Below are 20,258 nucleotides of genomic sequence, written 5' to 3' on the forward strand. Positions count from 1 at the left end.
AGTGTGAAATGTCAGAATAATAGTAGAGAGAATAATTTATTTCAGCTTTTATTTTTTTCATCACATTCCCAGTGGGTCAGAAGTTTACATGCACTCAATTAGTATTTGGTAGCATTGCCTTTAAATTGTTTAACTCTGGTCAAACGTTTTGGGTAGCCTTCCACAAGCTTCCCACAATAAGCTTGGTGAATTTTGGCCCATTCCTCCTGACAGAGCTGGTGTAACGGAGTCAGGATTGTAGGCCTCCTTGCTCGCACATGCTTTTTCAGTTGTGCCCACAAATTTCCCATAGAATTTAGGTCAGGGCTTTGTGATGGCCACTCCAATACCTTGACTTTGTTGTCCTTAAGCCATTATGCCATTACTTTGGAAGTATGCTTGGGGTCATTGTCCATTTGGAAGACCCATTTGCGAAGAAGTTTTAACCTCCTGACTGAGACCTTGAGATGTTGCTTCAATATATCCACATAATTTTACTACCTCATGATGCCATCTATTTTGTGAAGTGCACCAGAACCTCCTGCAGCAAAGCACACCCACAACATGATGCTGCCACCCCCGTGCTTCACGGTTGGGATGGTGTTCTTTGGCTTGCAAGCCTCCCACTTTTTCTTCCAAACATAACGATGGTCATTATGGCCAAACAGTTCTATTTTTGTTTCATCAGACCAGAAGACATTTCTTCCTTGCTGAGCGGCCTCTCAGGTTATGTCGATATAGGTCTGGTTTTACTCTGGATATAGATACTTTTGAACTTTTTTACCTCCAGCATCTTCACAAGGTCCTTTGCTGTTGTTTTAGGATTGATTTGCACTTTTCGCACCAAAGTACGTTCATGTCTAGGAGACAGAATGTATCTCCTTCCTGTACATGCATACTATTGTTTGTACAGATGAATGTGGTACCTTTAAGCATTTGGAAATTGATCCCAAGGATGAACCAGACTTGTGGAGGTCTGCAATGTTTTCCTGAAGTCTTGGCTGATTTCTTTTGATTTTCCCATGATGTCAGGCAAAGAGGCACTGAGTTTGAAGGTTGGCCTTGAAATACATCCACAGATACACCTCCAATTGACTCAAATGATGTCAATTCGTTTAAGGTTCTAAAGCCATGACATAATTTTCTGGAATTTTCCAACTCGTTTTTCAACCACTCCACAAATTTCTTATTAACAAACTATAGTTTTGGCAAGTCGGTTAGGACATCTACTTTGTGCATGACACAAGTCAATTTTCCAACAATTATTTACAGACAAATTATTTCACTTATAATTCACTGTATCACAATTCTAGTGGGTCAGAAGTTTCCATACACTAAGCTGACTGTGCCTTTAATGACTCCAACCTAAGTGTATGTAAGCTTCCAACTTCAACTGTACATATATCCTTGTGATCAGCATGGATAGACCTTTGCTGCACAGAATACAATTTGTTACTAACACAAAGGTCAAGGTCATGTTGACTTCAGATCACTGTTCCTTAGTGAATGAGCATCCTAGGAACATCATTATATCAATGTGATCATCATGGTTGTGTAGCAAATGTGAAATGGCTAGCTAGTTAGCGGTGGTGGCGTTTCAATCGGTGACGTCACTTGCTCTGAGACCTGGAAGTAGTGGTTCTCCTTGCTCTGCAAGGGCCGCGGCTTTTGTGGAGCGATGGGTAACGATGCTGGTTCGCGCCCAGGTCGGGGCGAGGGGACGGATGTAAAATTTATACTCTTACAGTTGCACCATTCTTCTGCATGAAGCAGCTTGTTTCAAGGACAAAGCATTCAATAATTACATAGACCAAGGTCAAGGTCAACTTGCTGGGTCAAACTGACCCAGAACATCACGGATGTCACTATTTTAGCCCTTCAAGGTCAACTTGCTGGGTCAAACTGACCCAGAACATCACGGATGTCACTATTTTAGCCCTTCCCTTAGTTCCAGTTCAATCCCTTCAAATTGACCCGGAACACAAAGACCACTGTACTGGGACACTGGTTTTCCATGAGGTGGACCCCTGGTCCTCCAATAGATTTTTGAGAGGTAAGGCAATCATGTAGAACATGTGATAAGTAACCTATAATACCCCACAATGCAATGGAACTGACTCACTGTGTTAAGCGTATCCCATGCATTATCAGCTTTGACCTTGTCAGGGTCCGGTGTGAGCCCCTGGGTGCCCACCACATGCCCAAGGTAAGTGACCTGCCTCTAGAACAGGTGACACTTTAGGGGTTGTAGTTTCAATCCATGGCTCCAGATGCGCTCAAACACTCCCTCCAAGTGGGTCAGGTGGGTTTGCTGAAGGTTTTCTCAAGATTTTTTTTGCATCCTCAGACAAGGTATCTAGAGGATATTATACTGTACATCAAGTATTTAGAAGATCATTTAATGTTAATATAAAGTGGATGGCCATATAAAACATGTCTTCATGAGTGAGCCATGAACAGTACCTAGTAATGCCTTATGTTATAAAGCTCAGATTTGTTGCTTATCTATGCTTCGTATGCACTTTTTGCACTAGTTTGCACTGCTATTGTAAATAGGATGACAAATAGTACATTGTAGATTTCAGTTGAAAAATAGTGATTGAGTTTTCTGTTGATAAACTACATATACTCACAATCAATAAGATGTATAACATTTCAGCTGCCTTAATACTGTAATAATTTTTTATATCGTTAGTGGTCAGAGAAAATCCAACTGATTTTCTTGTGCACTCCTGTCATTCATTGATGTCTCTGTCCACCTGTGAATGTATTATTTAATAATTAATTAGTACCATATGCCTTGATAAAATGGCCATAGTGCCCAACAAGCTCATTACAAAGCTCACAGTGAAAGAAGGCAAACTTACCTCTTCAACATTGATTCTCAACACAAGGGGCCCCACAAGGCTGAGTCCTCAGTCCCCTCCTGTATTTCCTGTATACCCACAACTGTGTGACCGCCGACTCCATCATCAAGTTCAATGACTTCACAACAGCAGTAGCACTGATTACCAACACTGATGAGACAGACTATTACAGCTCGGCATTTAACACCATAGTACCCTCCAAGCTCGTCATCAAGCTCGAGACCCTGGGTCTCGACCCCGCCCTGTGCAACTGGGTACTGGACTTCCTGACGGGCCGCCCCCAGGTGGTGAGGGTAGGCAACAACATCTCTACCCCGCTGATCCTCAACACTGGGGCCCCACAAGGGTGCGGTCAGTACAGGTGCATCAAAGCTGAGACCGAGTGACTGAAAAACAGCTTCTATCTCAAGGCCATCAGACTGTTAAACAGCCACCACTAATATTGAGTGGCTGCTGCCAACACACTGACTCAACTCCAGCCACTTTAATAATGGGAATTGATGGGAAATGATGTAAAATATATCACTAGCCACTTTAAACAATGCTACCTAATATAATGTTTACATACCCTACATTATTCATCTCATATGTATACGTATATACTGTACTCTATCATCCACTGCATTTTTATGTAATACATGTAGCACTAGCCACTTTAACTATGCCACTTTGTTTACATACTCATCTCATATGTATATACTGTACTCGATACCATCTACTGTATCTTGCCTATGCTGCTCTGTACCATCACTCATTCATATATCTTTATGTACATATTCTTTATCCCCTTACACTTGTGTATACGACAGTAGTTTTGGAATTGTTAGTTAGATTACTTGTTGGTTATTACTGCATTGTCGGAACTAGAAGCACAAGCATTTCGCTACACTCGCATTAACATCTGCAAACCATGTGTATGTGACAAATAAAATGTGATTTGATTTGACTACAGGGAGGAGGTAGGCACTCTGACGGCGTAGTGCCAGGTAAACAACCTCTCCCTCAATGTTAACAAAACAAAGAACCTGATTGTGAAATACAGGAGGAACCAGGCTGGACACGTCCCCATCCTCATCAACAGGGCTGCTGTGGAAATGGTCAATAACTTTAAATTCCCCTGTATATACATCTCGGAGAAGCTCAAATAGTCTGACCACACAGACACCGTGAGGAAGAAGGCACAACAGCAACCTCTTCAACCTCAGGATACTTTAGATATTAGGTCTGTCCCCGAGGGCCCTCACAGTGTTCTACAGGAGCACCATCGAGAGCATACTGTTCTACATCACAGCCCGGTACTGCAACTCCACTGCCGCGGACCACAAGAAACTTAAGAGGGTGATACGTGCAGCCGAACGCACCATTGGGTGAACGTTGCCTGCCCTACAGGACACCTACAACACCAAATCCGCAGGGAGACCAAGAAGATCATCAGGGACCTCAAGCACCCATGCCCTGTTCTACCTGCTTCAAACACTCAGACGCAACACAGCAGCATCATGGCAAAAACTGGAAGACTGTCCAATAGTTTCTACCCTTAGAATATCAGGCTGCTGAATAGCCACCACTAGTCAGCTACCTGCTCCTCCTCCCCCCTCCTATTCCCTCAATGGACATCCCCCCCCCACCCCCCCAACTGCCTTTTACTCTGTCCCCACCCCAATGACATTCATCACTGTTGCAGATTTTAATATGGTTATCCTATTTTTTTTTTTTTTTTATTTAACTTGATCCTCACATGCTGCTCCCCATATGGTCATTCCCTCCTACAACATTAGCAGTTTCTACTCCGCCTCCAACCCAATGGACAAGTATTTATAATGCTATTTCAAATGTTGAATTTTTTTTATTACCATTTTCATTATTTTATTTCACTTAGTCCTGCATGTTCAAGCTCGGAGCCTGAGATTTTCACTGTACTCTGCAATCACACGTGTACATATGGCTATTAAACACAGAATCTAAATGAAAATGAAAGTCCCCTAAATTGGGGAATAAACATTTAAGAAGTTAATATGAGATCATGTCAGTATCACAAATTAAAGTGACAATTATCTTGTATTAATGTGATCATGATGTTGTATTAACTTGATAATTATCTCATCAAAGTTACAGGAATTCCTGCCAAAAGTTTCAGATACAAATTGTGTCTAGTACACATAAAATAAAAACTTCAATTGACAGCACAATTAGTGACAGTTCGAAAATGACTGGTGGGGGGTGTTTAGGAAGGCTACTTACCTTATGCACTAGCCTACGCCACAGTAACCACATGGGCTGCCACTGTCTGCTCTGAGATCATTTTCATCACACTCACACCTTTGATATTTGCCTCTCTGAAGGCCACAAAACATGTTTCATTGCACATGACGAGGCTTTATTTTTTTAAGTTATTGACTTGACATTAAGCCAGATTCAAGTAACTTCCATGACAGCTTTGTGTTGCTGAAACTTGAAGCAGCATCCAAGGCACAATCAATCGGGAGGTGGACTAAACATAGAGCTGAAAATTAGACTAACTTGAATAATACCTCCGCAGGGCTAACTTTTTTTTCTTTTTTTGCAGGGCTACCTGGCCAACTTCCTCCATGGAGAGTGCCCATTGCCGCCGAGCGAGAGACTGAACGGCACCAACCACGCCATCCTGCAGACCATTTTTTTGCTGGAGCCTCAGGACTGTTAGGGTTAACAGGTGGAGTAAATATAAGGAAAGTTTGGTTTTACATGTTTTGTGTATATTTTTTCATCAATCAAAATAAGACCATTATATTCAGGGAGTCTCCTGTAATGAAGTCTGGTATTATTCAGACAGATGGTCTCTTCTCAGTTTGGCAGAGACACACTTTTCACCAAACACAGAAAGTTCAGATAGAAATTGACTTTATAGAGCAGACATAATTGTCTTTCATATATAATGAAGTTATCCTTCTCAGTCACAGATTGTGAATTATACTGTCATCCTATGGCCACTTCACATACTGAAAACAATCCCTGCCCACTGTGCACAGACGTCAATTTAATGTCGACTCCATGTTGATTCAAAAGGAAACAACGTTGATTCAACCAATATGTGCCCAGTGGGTGTAAAACTCTACAGTAAAACTGTCTCTTTACTCCAACATTTTGGATTTGAGATCAAGTGTTTCATGTGAGGCGACATTATAGAGCGTCACCTTTTATTTGAGGGTATTTTCCCACATACGTTTTACCGTTTAGGAACAAAAACAAATGATGTATCTAGTCCCCCCAATTTGAAGAAGTCATAAGTATGTGGACACCTTCACTTGTAGTGTATTAAAGGTAGTAACCCTTTAAATGTAATGTTCAGTTAAATTATGTTATATATATAGTTATATAATAGTTATGTATTTAGATATTGGTTCCCTTACCCTGTAATCAGTCTATGAACTGCTCTAATCAGTGACTGCAATCCAATTTGGTTTTGACAGTTACTGCCAACAAACAGGGATGCCAGCATTTTCAGACAAAACATGTTACTACTTCAGCACACTACCACAACAGTGTGACTGTTTTTGAATAAAAGGTTCAATATACTTCCTTTAACATCCTCTGTGTTGTGTCCATTGATATGTTCTAGGTCATTTTGAGAACTTAAGGAACATCAGGTACTGCTGGGATGTCTACCAATGGCATGTCCATCTTCTTGTGATAAATTACACTGGTCACTGTTCAAACATTTATAGAGTATTAAGAACGTCTGAATAGTCCTCCCTTTAGATTAGAGACTGCAAAACGACTTTACTAATGATTAGTAAATGGTTTATAAGATAAGAATGTGAATAGTCCTCACTTTAGATTAGAGACTGCAAAACAACTTTACTAATGATTAGTACATGGTTTATAAGTTCACTCATTAAACATCTTATGAATCATTATTACAGACTATACAAGTTGTTAATACGTGTGAATAACTAGCTTACTAAAATAAATGGAGTAATAACTAAATTCAACTATTTACTTATCCATTATGAATTATTTAGTGTGTTACCCAATCACTATATTCATTCACACTAAACAGCTTCTGAGAAAGCTGTTCTGGCGTGACCCCTGACCTGGCAGCAGTGTTGTAGTGAGAGAAGTGGTATAACCAGTATGTTGAGGTTGAAGTGTCTACTGTGGTCTCCTGCAATGTTGTGTTTAATCATTACTGCATATAGTAGTTATTTATAAATGTGAGAATGCAAAGCTGATTAATATTCAACAAATGTGGGTGGAATCATAAATTGTGAACAAAACTGTAAATGCCTTACAAATGGCTTATTACTGAACATTATAAAGTGTTACACATATTTACAACTGCATATTCTTGCATTTTACCCTCAACTACTTACATAGACTTGGACGTTATCTGATATCATGCATATTGTACATTTAAATTTTACTGCACTTGAAGGCATTGTGTTCCAATTGAGCCACTAGAGGGTGATGTTAGACAATATACAGAATGACTTAATCAAAATGTACTTTAAGAATACTTACATACTATTTATTATTAAATAACATGGAACAACAGCCTTTGGTATTTGGAATATACAACCCAAAATGACTACAATGTATTTTATAAAACAAGCTCATGCTTTATTATACCTTCTCCAAGTCATTCCAAACCAATCCAGACAAATAATGCTGTATCACCACCACACGCGTATGATGACAATACTGAGATAAGTAATGTCAGTGTATTGTTACATGAAAGAAGCAATTGCAACAATTGTATTACAAAACTATATAAAACACGTTTGTCAAACGTAGGAATAAAAACTATTTATGCCTTAAGTTAAGTTAGGCCGACATTGTAAATAAGAATTTGTTCTTAAACGACTAGTTAAATAAAGAATAAAAAAAAATAAAAAATACAATTTAAAAGTTCAGAGTTAAAATACGTTTAGCTGTCAGTTTGAACCATGGATAAAAGAAAGCATAAATTATTGGATTGATAAAAGAGTTAACAAGTGGTAGAAAGCCAATGAGCATAACTGAAAATAAACTGTCAATTAAAAAATACAAAAAGAAAGAAAATAAAAATGGAATCCAACAAATGAAATAGTTGAAAACAACAATAGCTAGAGTTTTTGCTGCTTTTCTCTCAGACTTATTTGCTTGTACAGTTTGAACACCAGACACACTGGCAGCCTCTTTTGAAAATACCTTTCTGGCCTGTGATCTGGCCACCACAAAGATTTTCATATAAAGTGTTATAATAATAGAGCAAGGGACAACCATTGTAAATAAAAGGTCAATTATATTTCCCCAGGTTATTCCTTCAACAATAAAACATTCTTTCAAACACCTACTGGGTACCAGTACATTTACAAAGTTGTTTACAATAGCAGCCCGGTATATGATACAACAACACCAGGTAATGAATATACAACACATCATTCTTGTTATTGTTACTTTAGAGTGGTACAATAAGGGATCACACACAGCAACATAGCGGTCAATAGATATCAAGACCAAATTGCCCAGAGATAAAGAACTACATAAGAAAGTAATGTAGATCTGAAACACACAGAAATATTTCCCAAAATCCCAGCATGATTCCATTAATGCTACAGTCGTTACTGGTATCACAATCAGTCCCACCAGGAGATCTGACACAGCCAGAGAGAGGAGGAGCAGGTTGGTTTGAGTGTGGAGCTGCTTGAAGTGAGAGATGGAGATGATCACCAGTAGGTTCAAAAATACTGTAATGGCTGAAATCAATGAGAAGAAGATGTACAGTGTTATGTAGATAGATGATGATAGCAAAGCCTTTCTGCAAGAAGAGTTTCTGCCTTGAAAACAGTATTGAATATCATCATGTTTCTCCATTTGTAATAAAGGGTCAAAATGCAGAGGTCCTGCTGCTCCTGCTTGGTCCTGTGTGTGACCGTGTCAGTTCAGCCTTCTGACAAACTCTGAGCTCTGCCTCTCTATTTATCCCCGAGTTAATGACAGAAACTCCCCTCCCTGGAGTCTCTCTGCATGCAAACACACACTTGAGCACACAAATGAACAAATGGCTAGATAAACAAATAATTGATGATGTAATGTACAACAGGATGGGATGTTCCTCTGCCCACCTAGCCTTCAGTCTTAATGGTAGTTAGAGATGAGAGCAAAGGTACATTTTCTCAACTGATAATTATAATGGAAAAATATAGTGGGAAAATATATGGGGGAAAAAAATGGGAATATATAGTATGGGAGATGTTTTGGTCATTCAAAGGCTATTTTACATGGGAAATAGGATAACTGTGCAGACTAACAGTTGAGTGATTAGTGCTCAGTTTGGACCATAATCCACAACCTCAGGAGACATGACCACATGTCAGCTGGCCAGTGTGTAGGAAAGTTGACAGTAGGGAAGTTGAAGTTGACATTTTGCAGCCCTACGAAATTGATCTGTTGTAATGGCCAGGTATATTATCTGATTAATGTGGTATTTAGTTTCCTGACACAAGAACAAGCCAGTTGATCAGAATATATAATGCAGTATCAGAATTTTGTGTCTGTCTTGACAGAAAAAGACTTTGAAGTCAGATTTTGCAGTAAAATAAATTACATAGTTACTGTGTTTTGCCTTTGTAGAGCAGTATGGGGTATGCACTATAGCAAATGCAGTCAAAATTAATAGTGCCATTCTATATGAGCACTCCATAGACGTTTAGAAATGTCCATCTGAATTAAATTATGAATAGTACTTCTTCAAGTTGAGGGAGACTGTCTCAGTTACATCATGGGAACAAATACTATTTGTCAGACATCATAACAACCATACTATATTCTGACCCAATCATACCTTAATGTTGTTTTCCTTTTCTGGTGTGTTGTTTTCTCTGATTTAAACAAAAATACTAAATGTAATTTCCATTTAATTTAGTTGAATCAATCATCTCAAAAGCACTTATAAAATAACCTTTCAGAAAAAAATGACAAATCTTTTTTAATAATTCACGATTAGCCATTTAATCAAGTTAGCCCTACGGGGTGGCAGGGTAGCCTAGTGGTTAGAGCGTTAGACTAGTTGGACTAGTAACCGAAGTCAAATCCCCGAGCTGACAAGGTATAAATCTGTCGTTCTGCCCCTGAACAGGCAGTTAACCCACTGTTCGTAGGCAGTCATTGAAAATAAGAATTTTTTTCTTAACTGACTTGCCTAGTTAAATAAAGTTTTTTTAAAAACAGCTTCAGCGGTAGCCCCCAGACCCTGGGCACAAGGACCACCTATAATACAAGTCTAAATACCGTACTGTAACAGTAAACAGTGTGATTGTGTGAATCAGGCTTCAGACAAACACGTTTTTATAACATTCAGTAATAAAGCATTTACAGGCCTTTACAGTTTTATCACCATTTATTAATCATTACTCCCACATTTGTTAAATATTAGTATTCTCACATGTATAAATAACTTTTAAATTATGTATTAATGAGTCATTGGGTTTTGTATATTTAAACCATTTACTAATCATTAGTACTAATCAAATATTTTTGCAGTCCCTAATCTAAAGTGAGAGCTATTTATACTTTTGAAATAATTAATAAAATGTTTTGAGTGACCAGGGTAATTTCTCACAATAATTTGGACATGCCGTTGGTAGACGATGAAGGTTTCAAAATGACCATGAGCATATCAATGGTTAAAGAATAAGCACACAAAGGATGTTTAAGGAAATATATCTAACAGTCATTTCACAAATACTGTTGTTTAAGAACTATTGCAAAGATGTGAGGAAGTGTTGTATTGCAAATATTTAGCTAAAGTTGTCAACCTCACAAACTAATTATAAAACAGGGAGATGTAGCCTACACACAAGCGCTGGTCGGACTGTACAGTTTTTATCTAGTGGATTTTATTCCTTCATTACTACTGATCTGTGATTGAAATGTAGAGGTATTTTTAGGTAGAAATTATACACTGCTCAAAAAATTAAAGGGAACACTAAAATAACACATCCTAGATCTGAATGAATTAAATATTCTTATTAAATACTTTTTTCTTTACATAGTTGAATGTGCTGACAACAAAATCACACAAAAATTATCAATGGAAATCAAATTTATCAATCCATGGAGTTCTGGATTTGGAGTCACACTCAAAATTAAAGTGGAAAACCACAGTACAGGCTGATCCAACTTTGATGTAATGTCCTTAAAACAAGTCAAAATGAGGCTCAGTAGTGTGTGTGGCCTCCACATGCCTGTATGACCTCCCTACAACGCCTGGGCATGCTCCTGATGAGGTGACGGATGGTCTCCTGAGGGATCTCCTCCCAGACCTGGACTAAAGCATCCCCCAACTCCTGGACAGTCTGTGGTGCAACGTGGCGTTGGTGGATGGAGCGAGACACGATGTCCCAGATGTGCTCAATTGGATTCATGTCTGGGGAACGGACGGGCCAGTCGATAGCATCAATGCCTTCCTCTTGCAGGAACTGCTGACACACTCCAGCCACATGAGGTCTAGCATTAGGAGGAACCCAGGGTCAACGGCACCAGCATATGGTCTCACAAGGGGTGTGAGGATCTCGTCTCGGTACCTAATGGCAGTCAGGCTACCTCTGGCGAGCACGTGGAGGGCTGTGCGGCCCCACAAAGAAATGCCACCCCAAACCATGACTGACCCACTGCCAAACCGGTCATGCTGGAGGATGTTGCAGGCAGCAGACCGTTCTCCACGGAAAACTCCGCCAGCATTCAAAAGTGACCAAATCATCAGCCAGGAAGCATAGGAACTGAGAAGTGGTCTTTGGTCCCCACCTGCAGAACCACTCCTTTATTGGGGGTGTCTTGCTAATTGCCTATAATTTCCACCTGATGTCTATTCCATTTGCACAACAGCATGTGAAATTTGTCAATCAGTGTTGCTTCCTAAGTGGACAGTTTGATTTCACAGAAGTGTGATTGACTTGGAGTTACATTGTGTTGTTTAAGTGTTCCCTTTATTTTTTTGAGCAGTGTACATGTATATCCTAACCTTTAAATATTTCCTGTGCTACAGTCTTTTAATCACGGACTATTTTCAAACTTTGCTTTGTTTGGCTGCACTCTTACTGTGATTTTAAAAGGTACTAATCCTTTAACTGTAAATGTTCAGCAAGTGTATTTAGATATTGGTTCCATTGCCCTGTAAGCAGTCTAGGAACTTCTCAAATGAGTGACTGCAATCCACACTTTGGTTTTGGTAGACCTGTCACTGCAAACGTGAATGTTAGCATTCTCAGATGAAAAACGGTATTTTACTCAGAAGAGAGTGTGTCTGAAGTTACACACACACACTATTACAACAGTGTGGCTGTTTTAGAATAAAATATTAAATACATTTATTTTAACATCCTCTGTGTTGTGTAATTATGGTTTTACCATCGATATGCTCTTGCTTGGGTTGCGCGCAATGCCGTCGTGGGTACGCCAAATAAAACTGTGATTCACATTTTTAAACAGACAGTAGATTTTCCAATGGGGCTATATATTTGGGTGATTATTTATTTATTTTTTAAATCGCCTAAGTAGCCGAGTTTCACTGCCAAAAATAAAAATTCAACCATCGAGTGTTCAGCGAAATAACAACACAAAGTCAAATACAGGTAGCCTCGTCAAATAATTAACATCCAATCACGTTACTCTCTCACGGGAATTCCACTACTGGTCCGTATGTAGCCAAACGTAGCTGCTACTCATTCCGTTAACTCGAAAATTGATAAATGGCAAAAAAAAAGTAAGGCCGCGTTCATAGAGGTATGCATGGACAGATACTCCAATCTCCGCTGTGGAGATGTGCAGCTCCTTCAGGGTTATCTTTGGTCTATTTGTTGCCTCTCTGACTTCCGGCGCCGACAGAGATGGCTGCCTCGCTTCGCATTCCTAGGAAACTATGCAGTTTTTTTTTTTACGTGTTATTTCTTACATTAGTACCCCGGGTCATCTTAGGTTTCATTACATACAGTCGAGAAGAACTACTGAATATAAGATCAGCGTCAACTCACCATCAGTACGACCAAGAATATGACTATCGCGAAGCGGATCCTGTGTTCTGCCTTTCAACCAGGACAACGGAATGGATCCCAGCCGGCGACCCAAAAAAACGACTTTGTAAAAGAGGGAAACGAGGCGGTCTTCTGGTCAGACTACGTAGACGGGCACATCGTGCCCCACTTCCTAGCATTCTTCTCGCCAATGTCCAGTCTCTTGACAACAAGGTTGATGAAATCCGAGCAAGGGTAGCATTCCAGAGGGACATCAGAGACTAACGTTCTTTGCTTCACGGAAACATGGCTCACTGGAGAGACGCTCTCGGTGGCGGTGCAGCCAGCGGGATTCTCCACGCATCGCGCCGACAGAAACAAACACATTTCTGGTAAGAAGAGGGGCGGGGCGTATGCCTTATGGTTAACAAGACGTGGTGTGATCACAGAAACATACAGGAACTCAAATCCTTCTGTTCACCTGATTTAGAATTCCTCACAATCAAATGCAGACTGCATTATCTACCAAGGGAATTCTCTTCGATTATAATCACAGCCGTATATATTCCCCCCCAAGCAGACACATCGATGGCTCTGAACAAACTTTATTTGACTCTTTGCAAACTGGAATCCATACATCCTGAGGCTGCATTCATTGTAGCTGGGGATTTTAACAAGGCTAATCTGAAAACAAGACTCCCTAAAATGTATCAGCATATCGATTGCGCAACCAGGGCTGGCAAAACCTTGGATCACTTTTATTCTAACTTCCGCGACGCATATAAGGCCCTGCCCCGCCCCCCTTTCGGAAAAGCTGACCACGACTCCATTTTGCTGATCCCTGCCTACAGACAGAAACTGAAACAAGAAGCTCCCACGCTGAGGTCTGTCCAACGCTGATCCGACCAATCTGATTCCACACTCCAAGACTGCTTCCATCACGTGGACTGGGACATGTTTCGTATTGCATCAGGCAACAACATTGACGAATACACTGATTCGGTGTGCGAGATCATTAGAACGTGCGTTGAAGATGTCGTTCACATAGCAACGATTAAAACATTCCCTAACCAGAAACCGTGGATTGATGGCAGCATTCGCGTGAAACTGAAAGCGCGAACCACTGCTTTTAATCAGGGCAAGGTGACTGGTAATATAACAGAATACAAACAGTGCAGCTATTCCCTCTGTAAGGCTGTCAAACAAGCTAAGCGTCAGTATAGAGACAAAGTAGAATCTCAATTCAACGGCTCAGACACAAGAGGTATGTGGCAGGGTCTACAGTCAATCATGGACTATAAGAATAAATCCAGCTCAGTCACGGACCAGGATGTCTTGCTCCCAGGCAGACTAAATAACTTTTTTGCCCGCTTTGAGGACAATACAGTGCCACTGACACGGCCTGCAACGGAAACATGCGGCCTCTCCTTCACTGCAGCCGAGGTGAGTAAAACATTTAAACGTGTTAACCCTCGCAAGGCTGCAGGCCCAGACGGCATCCCCAGCCGCGCCCTCAGAGCATGCGCAGACCAGCTGGCTGGTGTGTTTACGGACATATTCAATCAATCCCAATACCAGTCTGCTGTTCCCACATGCTTCAAGAGGGCCACCATTGTTCCTGTTCCCAAGAAAGCTAAGGTAACTGAGCTAAACGACTACCGCCCCGTAGCACTCACTTCCGTCATCATGAAGTGCTTTGAGAGACTAGTCAAGGACCATATCACCTCCACCCTACCTGACACCCTAGACCCACTCCAATTTGCTTACCGCCCAAATAGGTCCACAGACGACGCAATCTCAACCACACTGCACTACCCATCTGGACAAGAGAAATACCTATGTGAGAATGCTGTTCATCTACAGCTCGGCATTTAACACCATAGTACCCTCCAAGCTCGAGACCCTGGGTCTCAACCCCGCCCTGTGCAACTGGGTACTGGACTTCCTGACGGGCCGCCCCCAGGTGGTGAGGGTAGGCAACAACATCTCCACCCCGCTGATCCTCAACACTGGGGCCCCACAAGGGTGCGTTCTGAGCCCTCTCCTGTACTCCCTGTTCACCCACGACTGCGCGGCAACGCACGCCTCCAACTCAATCATCAAGTTTGCGGACGACACAACAGTGGTAGGCTTGATTACCAACAACGACGAGACGGCCTACAGGGAGGAGGTGAGGGCCCTCGGAGTGTGGTGTCAGGACAATAACCTCACACTCAACGTCAACAAAACTAAGGAGATGATTGTGGACTTCAGGAAACAGCAGAGGGAACACCCCCCTATCCACATCGATGGAACAGTAGTGGAGAGGGTAGTAAGTTAAGTTCCTCGGCATACACATCACAGACAAACTGAATTGGTCCACTCACACAGACAGCATCGTGAAGAAGGTGCAGCAGCACCTCTTCAACCTCAGGAGGCTGAAGAAATTTGGCTTGTCACCAAAAGCACACAAACTTCTACAGATGCACAATAGAGAGCATCCTGGCGGGCTGTATCACAGCCTGGTACGGCAACTGCTCCGCCCACAACCGTAAGGCTCTCCAGAGGGTAGTGAGGTCTGCACAACGTATCAACTGGGGCAAACTACCTGCCCTCCAGGACACCTACACCACCCAATGTTACAGGAAGGCCACAAAGATCATCAAGGACAACATCCACCCGAGCCACTGCCTGTTCACCCCGCTATCATCCAGAAGGCGAGGTCAGTACAGGTGCATCAAAGCTGGGACCGAGAGACTGAAAAACAGCTTCTATCTCAAGGCCATCAGACTGTTAAACAGCAACCACTAACATTGAGTTGCTGCTGCCAACACACTGACTCAACTCCAGCCATTTCAATAATGGAAATTGATGGGAAAGGATGTAAAATATATCACTAGCCACTCTAAACAATGCTGCCTAATAATGTTTACATACGTATACATATGAGATGAATAATGTAGGGTATATACTGTACTCTATCATCTACTGCATCTTTATGTAATACATGCATCACTAGCCACTTTAACTATGCCACTTTGTTTACATACTTATCTCATATGTATATACTGTACTCGATACCATCTACTGTATCTTGCCTATGCTGCTCTGCACCATCACTCATTCATATCTTTATGTACATATTCTTCATCCCCTTACACTGTGTATAAGAAATTAGTTTTGGAATTGTTAGTTAGATTACTTGTTGGTTATTACTGCATTGTCGTAACTGGAAGCACAAGCATTTCGCTACACTCGCATTAACATCTGCTAACCATGTGTATGTGACAAATAAAATTTGATTTGATTAATGCCAGCCTTGCCTGGTCCTTGAGTTTGATTTGATTTATGCCCTCCTTGCCTGGTCCGTGAGTTTGATTTGATTAATGCCCTCCTTGCCTGGTCCGTGAGTTTTGGTGGGCGGTTTGCTGTGGTGCCATATTCTTTCAATTTTTTAATAGTGGATTTAAATGGTGCTCCATGGGATGTTAAGTTCTGATATTTTCTTTTTATAACCCAACCCTGATCTGTTCTCCACAACTTTGTCCCTGACCTGATCTTCATGGTGCCGCTTCCTTGGTGGTGACCCTTCCTTAGTGGTGTTGCAGACTCTGGGGCCTTTCAGAACAGGTGAAAATATACTGAGATCATGTGACACTTCAATAAAATCCACCTGTGTGCAATCTAACTAATTATGTGACTTCTGAAGGTAATTGATTGCACCATATCTTGTTTAGGGGCTTCATAGCAGAGGGGTGAATATATGCACTCACCACTTCCATATTTTTATTTTTTTTACCAAATAAATTTTTTAATTACATGTTGTAATGCAACAAAATAGGAACAACGCCAAGGGGGATGAATACTTTTACAAGACACTGTACCACGGCTTTCAGCCAATTAGCATTCAGGGCTCGAAAACATCCAGTCTATAATCCACAGTAAATGTAGAAACATATTATATTCTTATTTACCAAAAGCGACACTCCAAAATAACAGTACATTATTTACCATCATTTCTATTGGGCACAAAATAATCTGAACCACCACCAAAACAAACTGCAAATGCATCCAAAAAGTTTGTAGAGTCACAAGCTTGATTTAGTCATTGCGTGCTAGCAATATGGTACTAAATACTAACCTTTTGACTACTTTATTGTAAGAATATTTACAAAGTCTCAATCATTTTTACCCTTACCTTTGAGAAATTTGCATTAGTATAAAATAATATTTAACAAATGTTCTAATTATTTATTTTATACATTAATTATTTCTCAACTTTATCAAGGCTGTCAATCATCTAGGACCCCCACTGTACATACATTCTGCCTATACACACACCACCTATTGATATTCTCACTAATATACAGTGGGGCAAAAAAGTATTTCGTCAGCCACCAATTGTGCAAGTTCTCCCACTTAAAAAGATGAGGCCTGTAATTTTCATCATAGGTTCACTTCAACTATGACAAACAAAATTAGGCAAAAAAAAAAAAATCCAGAAAATCACACACCAGGATTTATTTATGAATTAATTTGCAAATTATGGTGGAAAATAAGTATTTGATGACCTACAAACAAGCAAGATTTCTGGCTCTCACAGACCTGTAACTTCTTCTTTAAGAGGTCCTCTGTCCTCCACTCGTTACCTGTATTAATGGCACCTGTTTTAACTTGTTATCAGTATAAAAGACACCTGTCCACAACCTCAAACAGTCACACTCGAAACTGCACTATGGCCAAGACCAAAGAGCTGTCAAAGGACACCAGAAACAAAATTGTCAACCTGCACCAGGCTGGGAAGACTGAATCTGCAATAGTTAAGCAGCTTGGTTTGAAGAAATCAACGGTGGGAGCAATTATTAGGAGATGGAAGACATACAAGACCACTGATAATCTCACCCCGTGGGGTCAAAATGATCACAAGTGAGCAAAAATCCCAGAACCACACAGGGGGACCTAGTGAATGACCTGCAGAGAGCTGGGACCAAAGTAACAAAGCCTACCATCAGCAAGGGCATTGAAGATGAAACGTGGCTGGGTCTTTCAGCATGACAATGATCCCAAACACACCGCCCGGGCAATGAAGGAGTGGCTTCGTAAGAAACATTTCAAGGTCCTGGAGTGGCCTAGCCAGTCTCCAGATCTCAACCCATAGAAAATCTTTGGAGGGAGTTGAAAGTCCGTGTTGCCCAACAACAGCCCCAAAACGTCACTGCTCAAGAGGAGATCTGCATGGAGGAATGGGCCAAAATACCAGCAACAGTGTGTGAAAACCTTGTGAAGACTTACAGAAAACGTTTGACCTCATTGCCAACAAAGGGTATATAACAAAGTATTGAGATAAATAAGTATTTGGTCAATAACAAAAGTTTTCCACCATAATTTGCAAATAAATTCATAAAAAAATACTACAATGTGATTTTCTGGATTTTTTTTCTTCATTTTGTCTGTCATAGTTGAAGTGTACCTATGATGAAAATTACAGGCCTCTCATCTTTTTAAGTTGGAGAACTTGCACAATTGGTGGCTGACTAAATACTTTTTCCCCACTGTATCTACTTGGTTATATATTGATTTCTTGTTTGATTAATTGTGTAGTTGTATTGAATGTCCGGGGCGGCAGGGTAACCTAGTGGTTAGCGCATTCGACTAGTAACCAGAAGGTTGCAAGTTCAAACCCCCGAGCTGACAAGGTACAAATCTGTCATCCTGCCCCTGAACAGGCAGTTAACCCACTGTTCCTAGGCCGTCATTGAAAATAAGAATTTGTTCTTAACTGACTTGCCTAGTTAAATAAAAGGTCAAATAAATACAATAAATAAAAACAGCTCCAACGGTGCAGTAGAATGTAACAAGCATTTTGCTGCACCTGCCATAAAACCTGCAGATCTGTGTACGTGACCAATATATGCCAATTTTTATTTATTTTTATTTTACATATAGTTTGTTGTTCCATCAGATTCCAGAGGGTTTTGATAGTACAACACTACTGTATTGTCCATTTACATGGAAATTAATTTAGAGACGTCGGCATACAAATACACAACACAATAATATTACATGACGTATGGAAAACTGTAACGTTAGTACACAAGTCACACATTTACATATTCAAAACATGCAGGGCTCTGTCATAATGACACATATCACTACCAATGAAAGGTGTCAGACACAAACAGGGTGAGTCACCATTGAGACCAGGATCTCATTTGCAGGGGAGCCCTATGAACATGAACATACAATAAATAATATAAATATAAGACTAATAAAAACAAAAACACTCAAAAACGGGCAGCAGATATTCTAGCAGTTAAAATGTTGGGCCAGGGATTTGAACCAAGGTCACTGGTTCAAATCACTGAGCCTAGGTGAAAAATGTTCTCTTGAGCAAGGCACTGAACCCGAATTGCTCCTGTAAGTCACTCTGGGTAAGAGAATTTGCTAGATGACAAAAAAATATATCAAATATATGATCCACTTTAGTCTGCATGATTCCTAAAGAGCATCTTACATCAGCAAAACTATCTGTGCTCGGTGACTGATGTCACTGGGACTATATTGTCTCTACTGGGTAAGTGGACAACTCTTTAATGATGTTAGTTTTGACTTGGTTAAGTTTCGGACACCAGAGGGTCCTGTTATTACCTGTATCCAAGGCTCAGGAACAATGAGGTCCAAAACTCTAAGGAATTCTACCAATTAAAGGTGTTGGAGACACACAAATGCTTTCCTCCAGGGACCTAATAAGGCCCCAATACAGCATAAACATTCAAAGTGAACCCGGGTTAGGGCTGTGGCTGTCATGACATTATGTCAGCCGGTTGTCATGCCAAAGACTGCTGGTCTCACAGTAATTGACCGTTGATATTAATTAACACGTTTAGCATCTCTAGGCCTCAATGCATTTTATTTAAATAGGCAAGTCAGTTAAGGGTAGCCTAGTGTTTAGAGCGTTGGACTAGTATCCGAAAGGTTGAAAGTTCATATCCCCGAGCTGACATGGTACAAATCTGTCGTTCTGCCACTGAACAGGCAGTTAACCCACTGTTCCTAGGCCATCATTGAAAATAAGAATTTGTTCTTAACTGACTTGCCTAGTTATATAAAGATAATAAAATAAATTATTATTTTACAATGACACCCTAACCTGGCCAAACCCATACAAACTGCTGGAACATCTACTTAAAAAAAGTTGAATAAATCAATTTAATATACACCCTCACAATAAAGAAAGAACAGAATAGGAGTTGACCTACTGTATGTCATCTGTCTGTGCGCCATGCCACAGGCTCTAAGACAAGATATGATAAGATATGCTTATAAGTCCCGTGGCATTATTTTATAGTAAGAAGAATGTAATTGAACTTAGCTGAATACAATAGAAAGGATATTTTTCCCATTCCGGAGCAATTGGCTATGTTGAGCGTAAAAGGGATACTTTGAAACAGGTCCTATATGC

The 20,258-nt window shown here is 40.5% G+C and overlaps 1 protein-coding gene across 1 annotated transcript; it reads right to left on the reverse strand.

The window, feature by feature from the left end:
• Nucleotides 1-7,421: 7,421 nt before the first annotated feature.
• On the reverse strand, nucleotides 7,422-13,926 carry LOC135547678 (trace amine-associated receptor 13c-like). Its single transcript, XM_064976888.1, has one exon. It carries the CDS (start codon nucleotides 8,679-8,681, stop codon nucleotides 7,728-7,730), a length of 954 nt encoding a protein of 317 aa, XP_064832960.1. The 5' UTR covers nucleotides 8,682-13,926; the 3' UTR covers nucleotides 7,422-7,727.
• Nucleotides 13,927-20,258: the final 6,332 nt, after the last annotated feature.

The sequence above is a fragment of the Oncorhynchus masou genome, chromosome 10, assembly GCF_036934945.1.
Source record: "Oncorhynchus masou masou isolate Uvic2021 chromosome 10, UVic_Omas_1.1, whole genome shotgun sequence".
Lineage (NCBI taxonomy): Eukaryota > Metazoa > Chordata > Actinopteri > Salmoniformes > Salmonidae > Oncorhynchus > Oncorhynchus masou.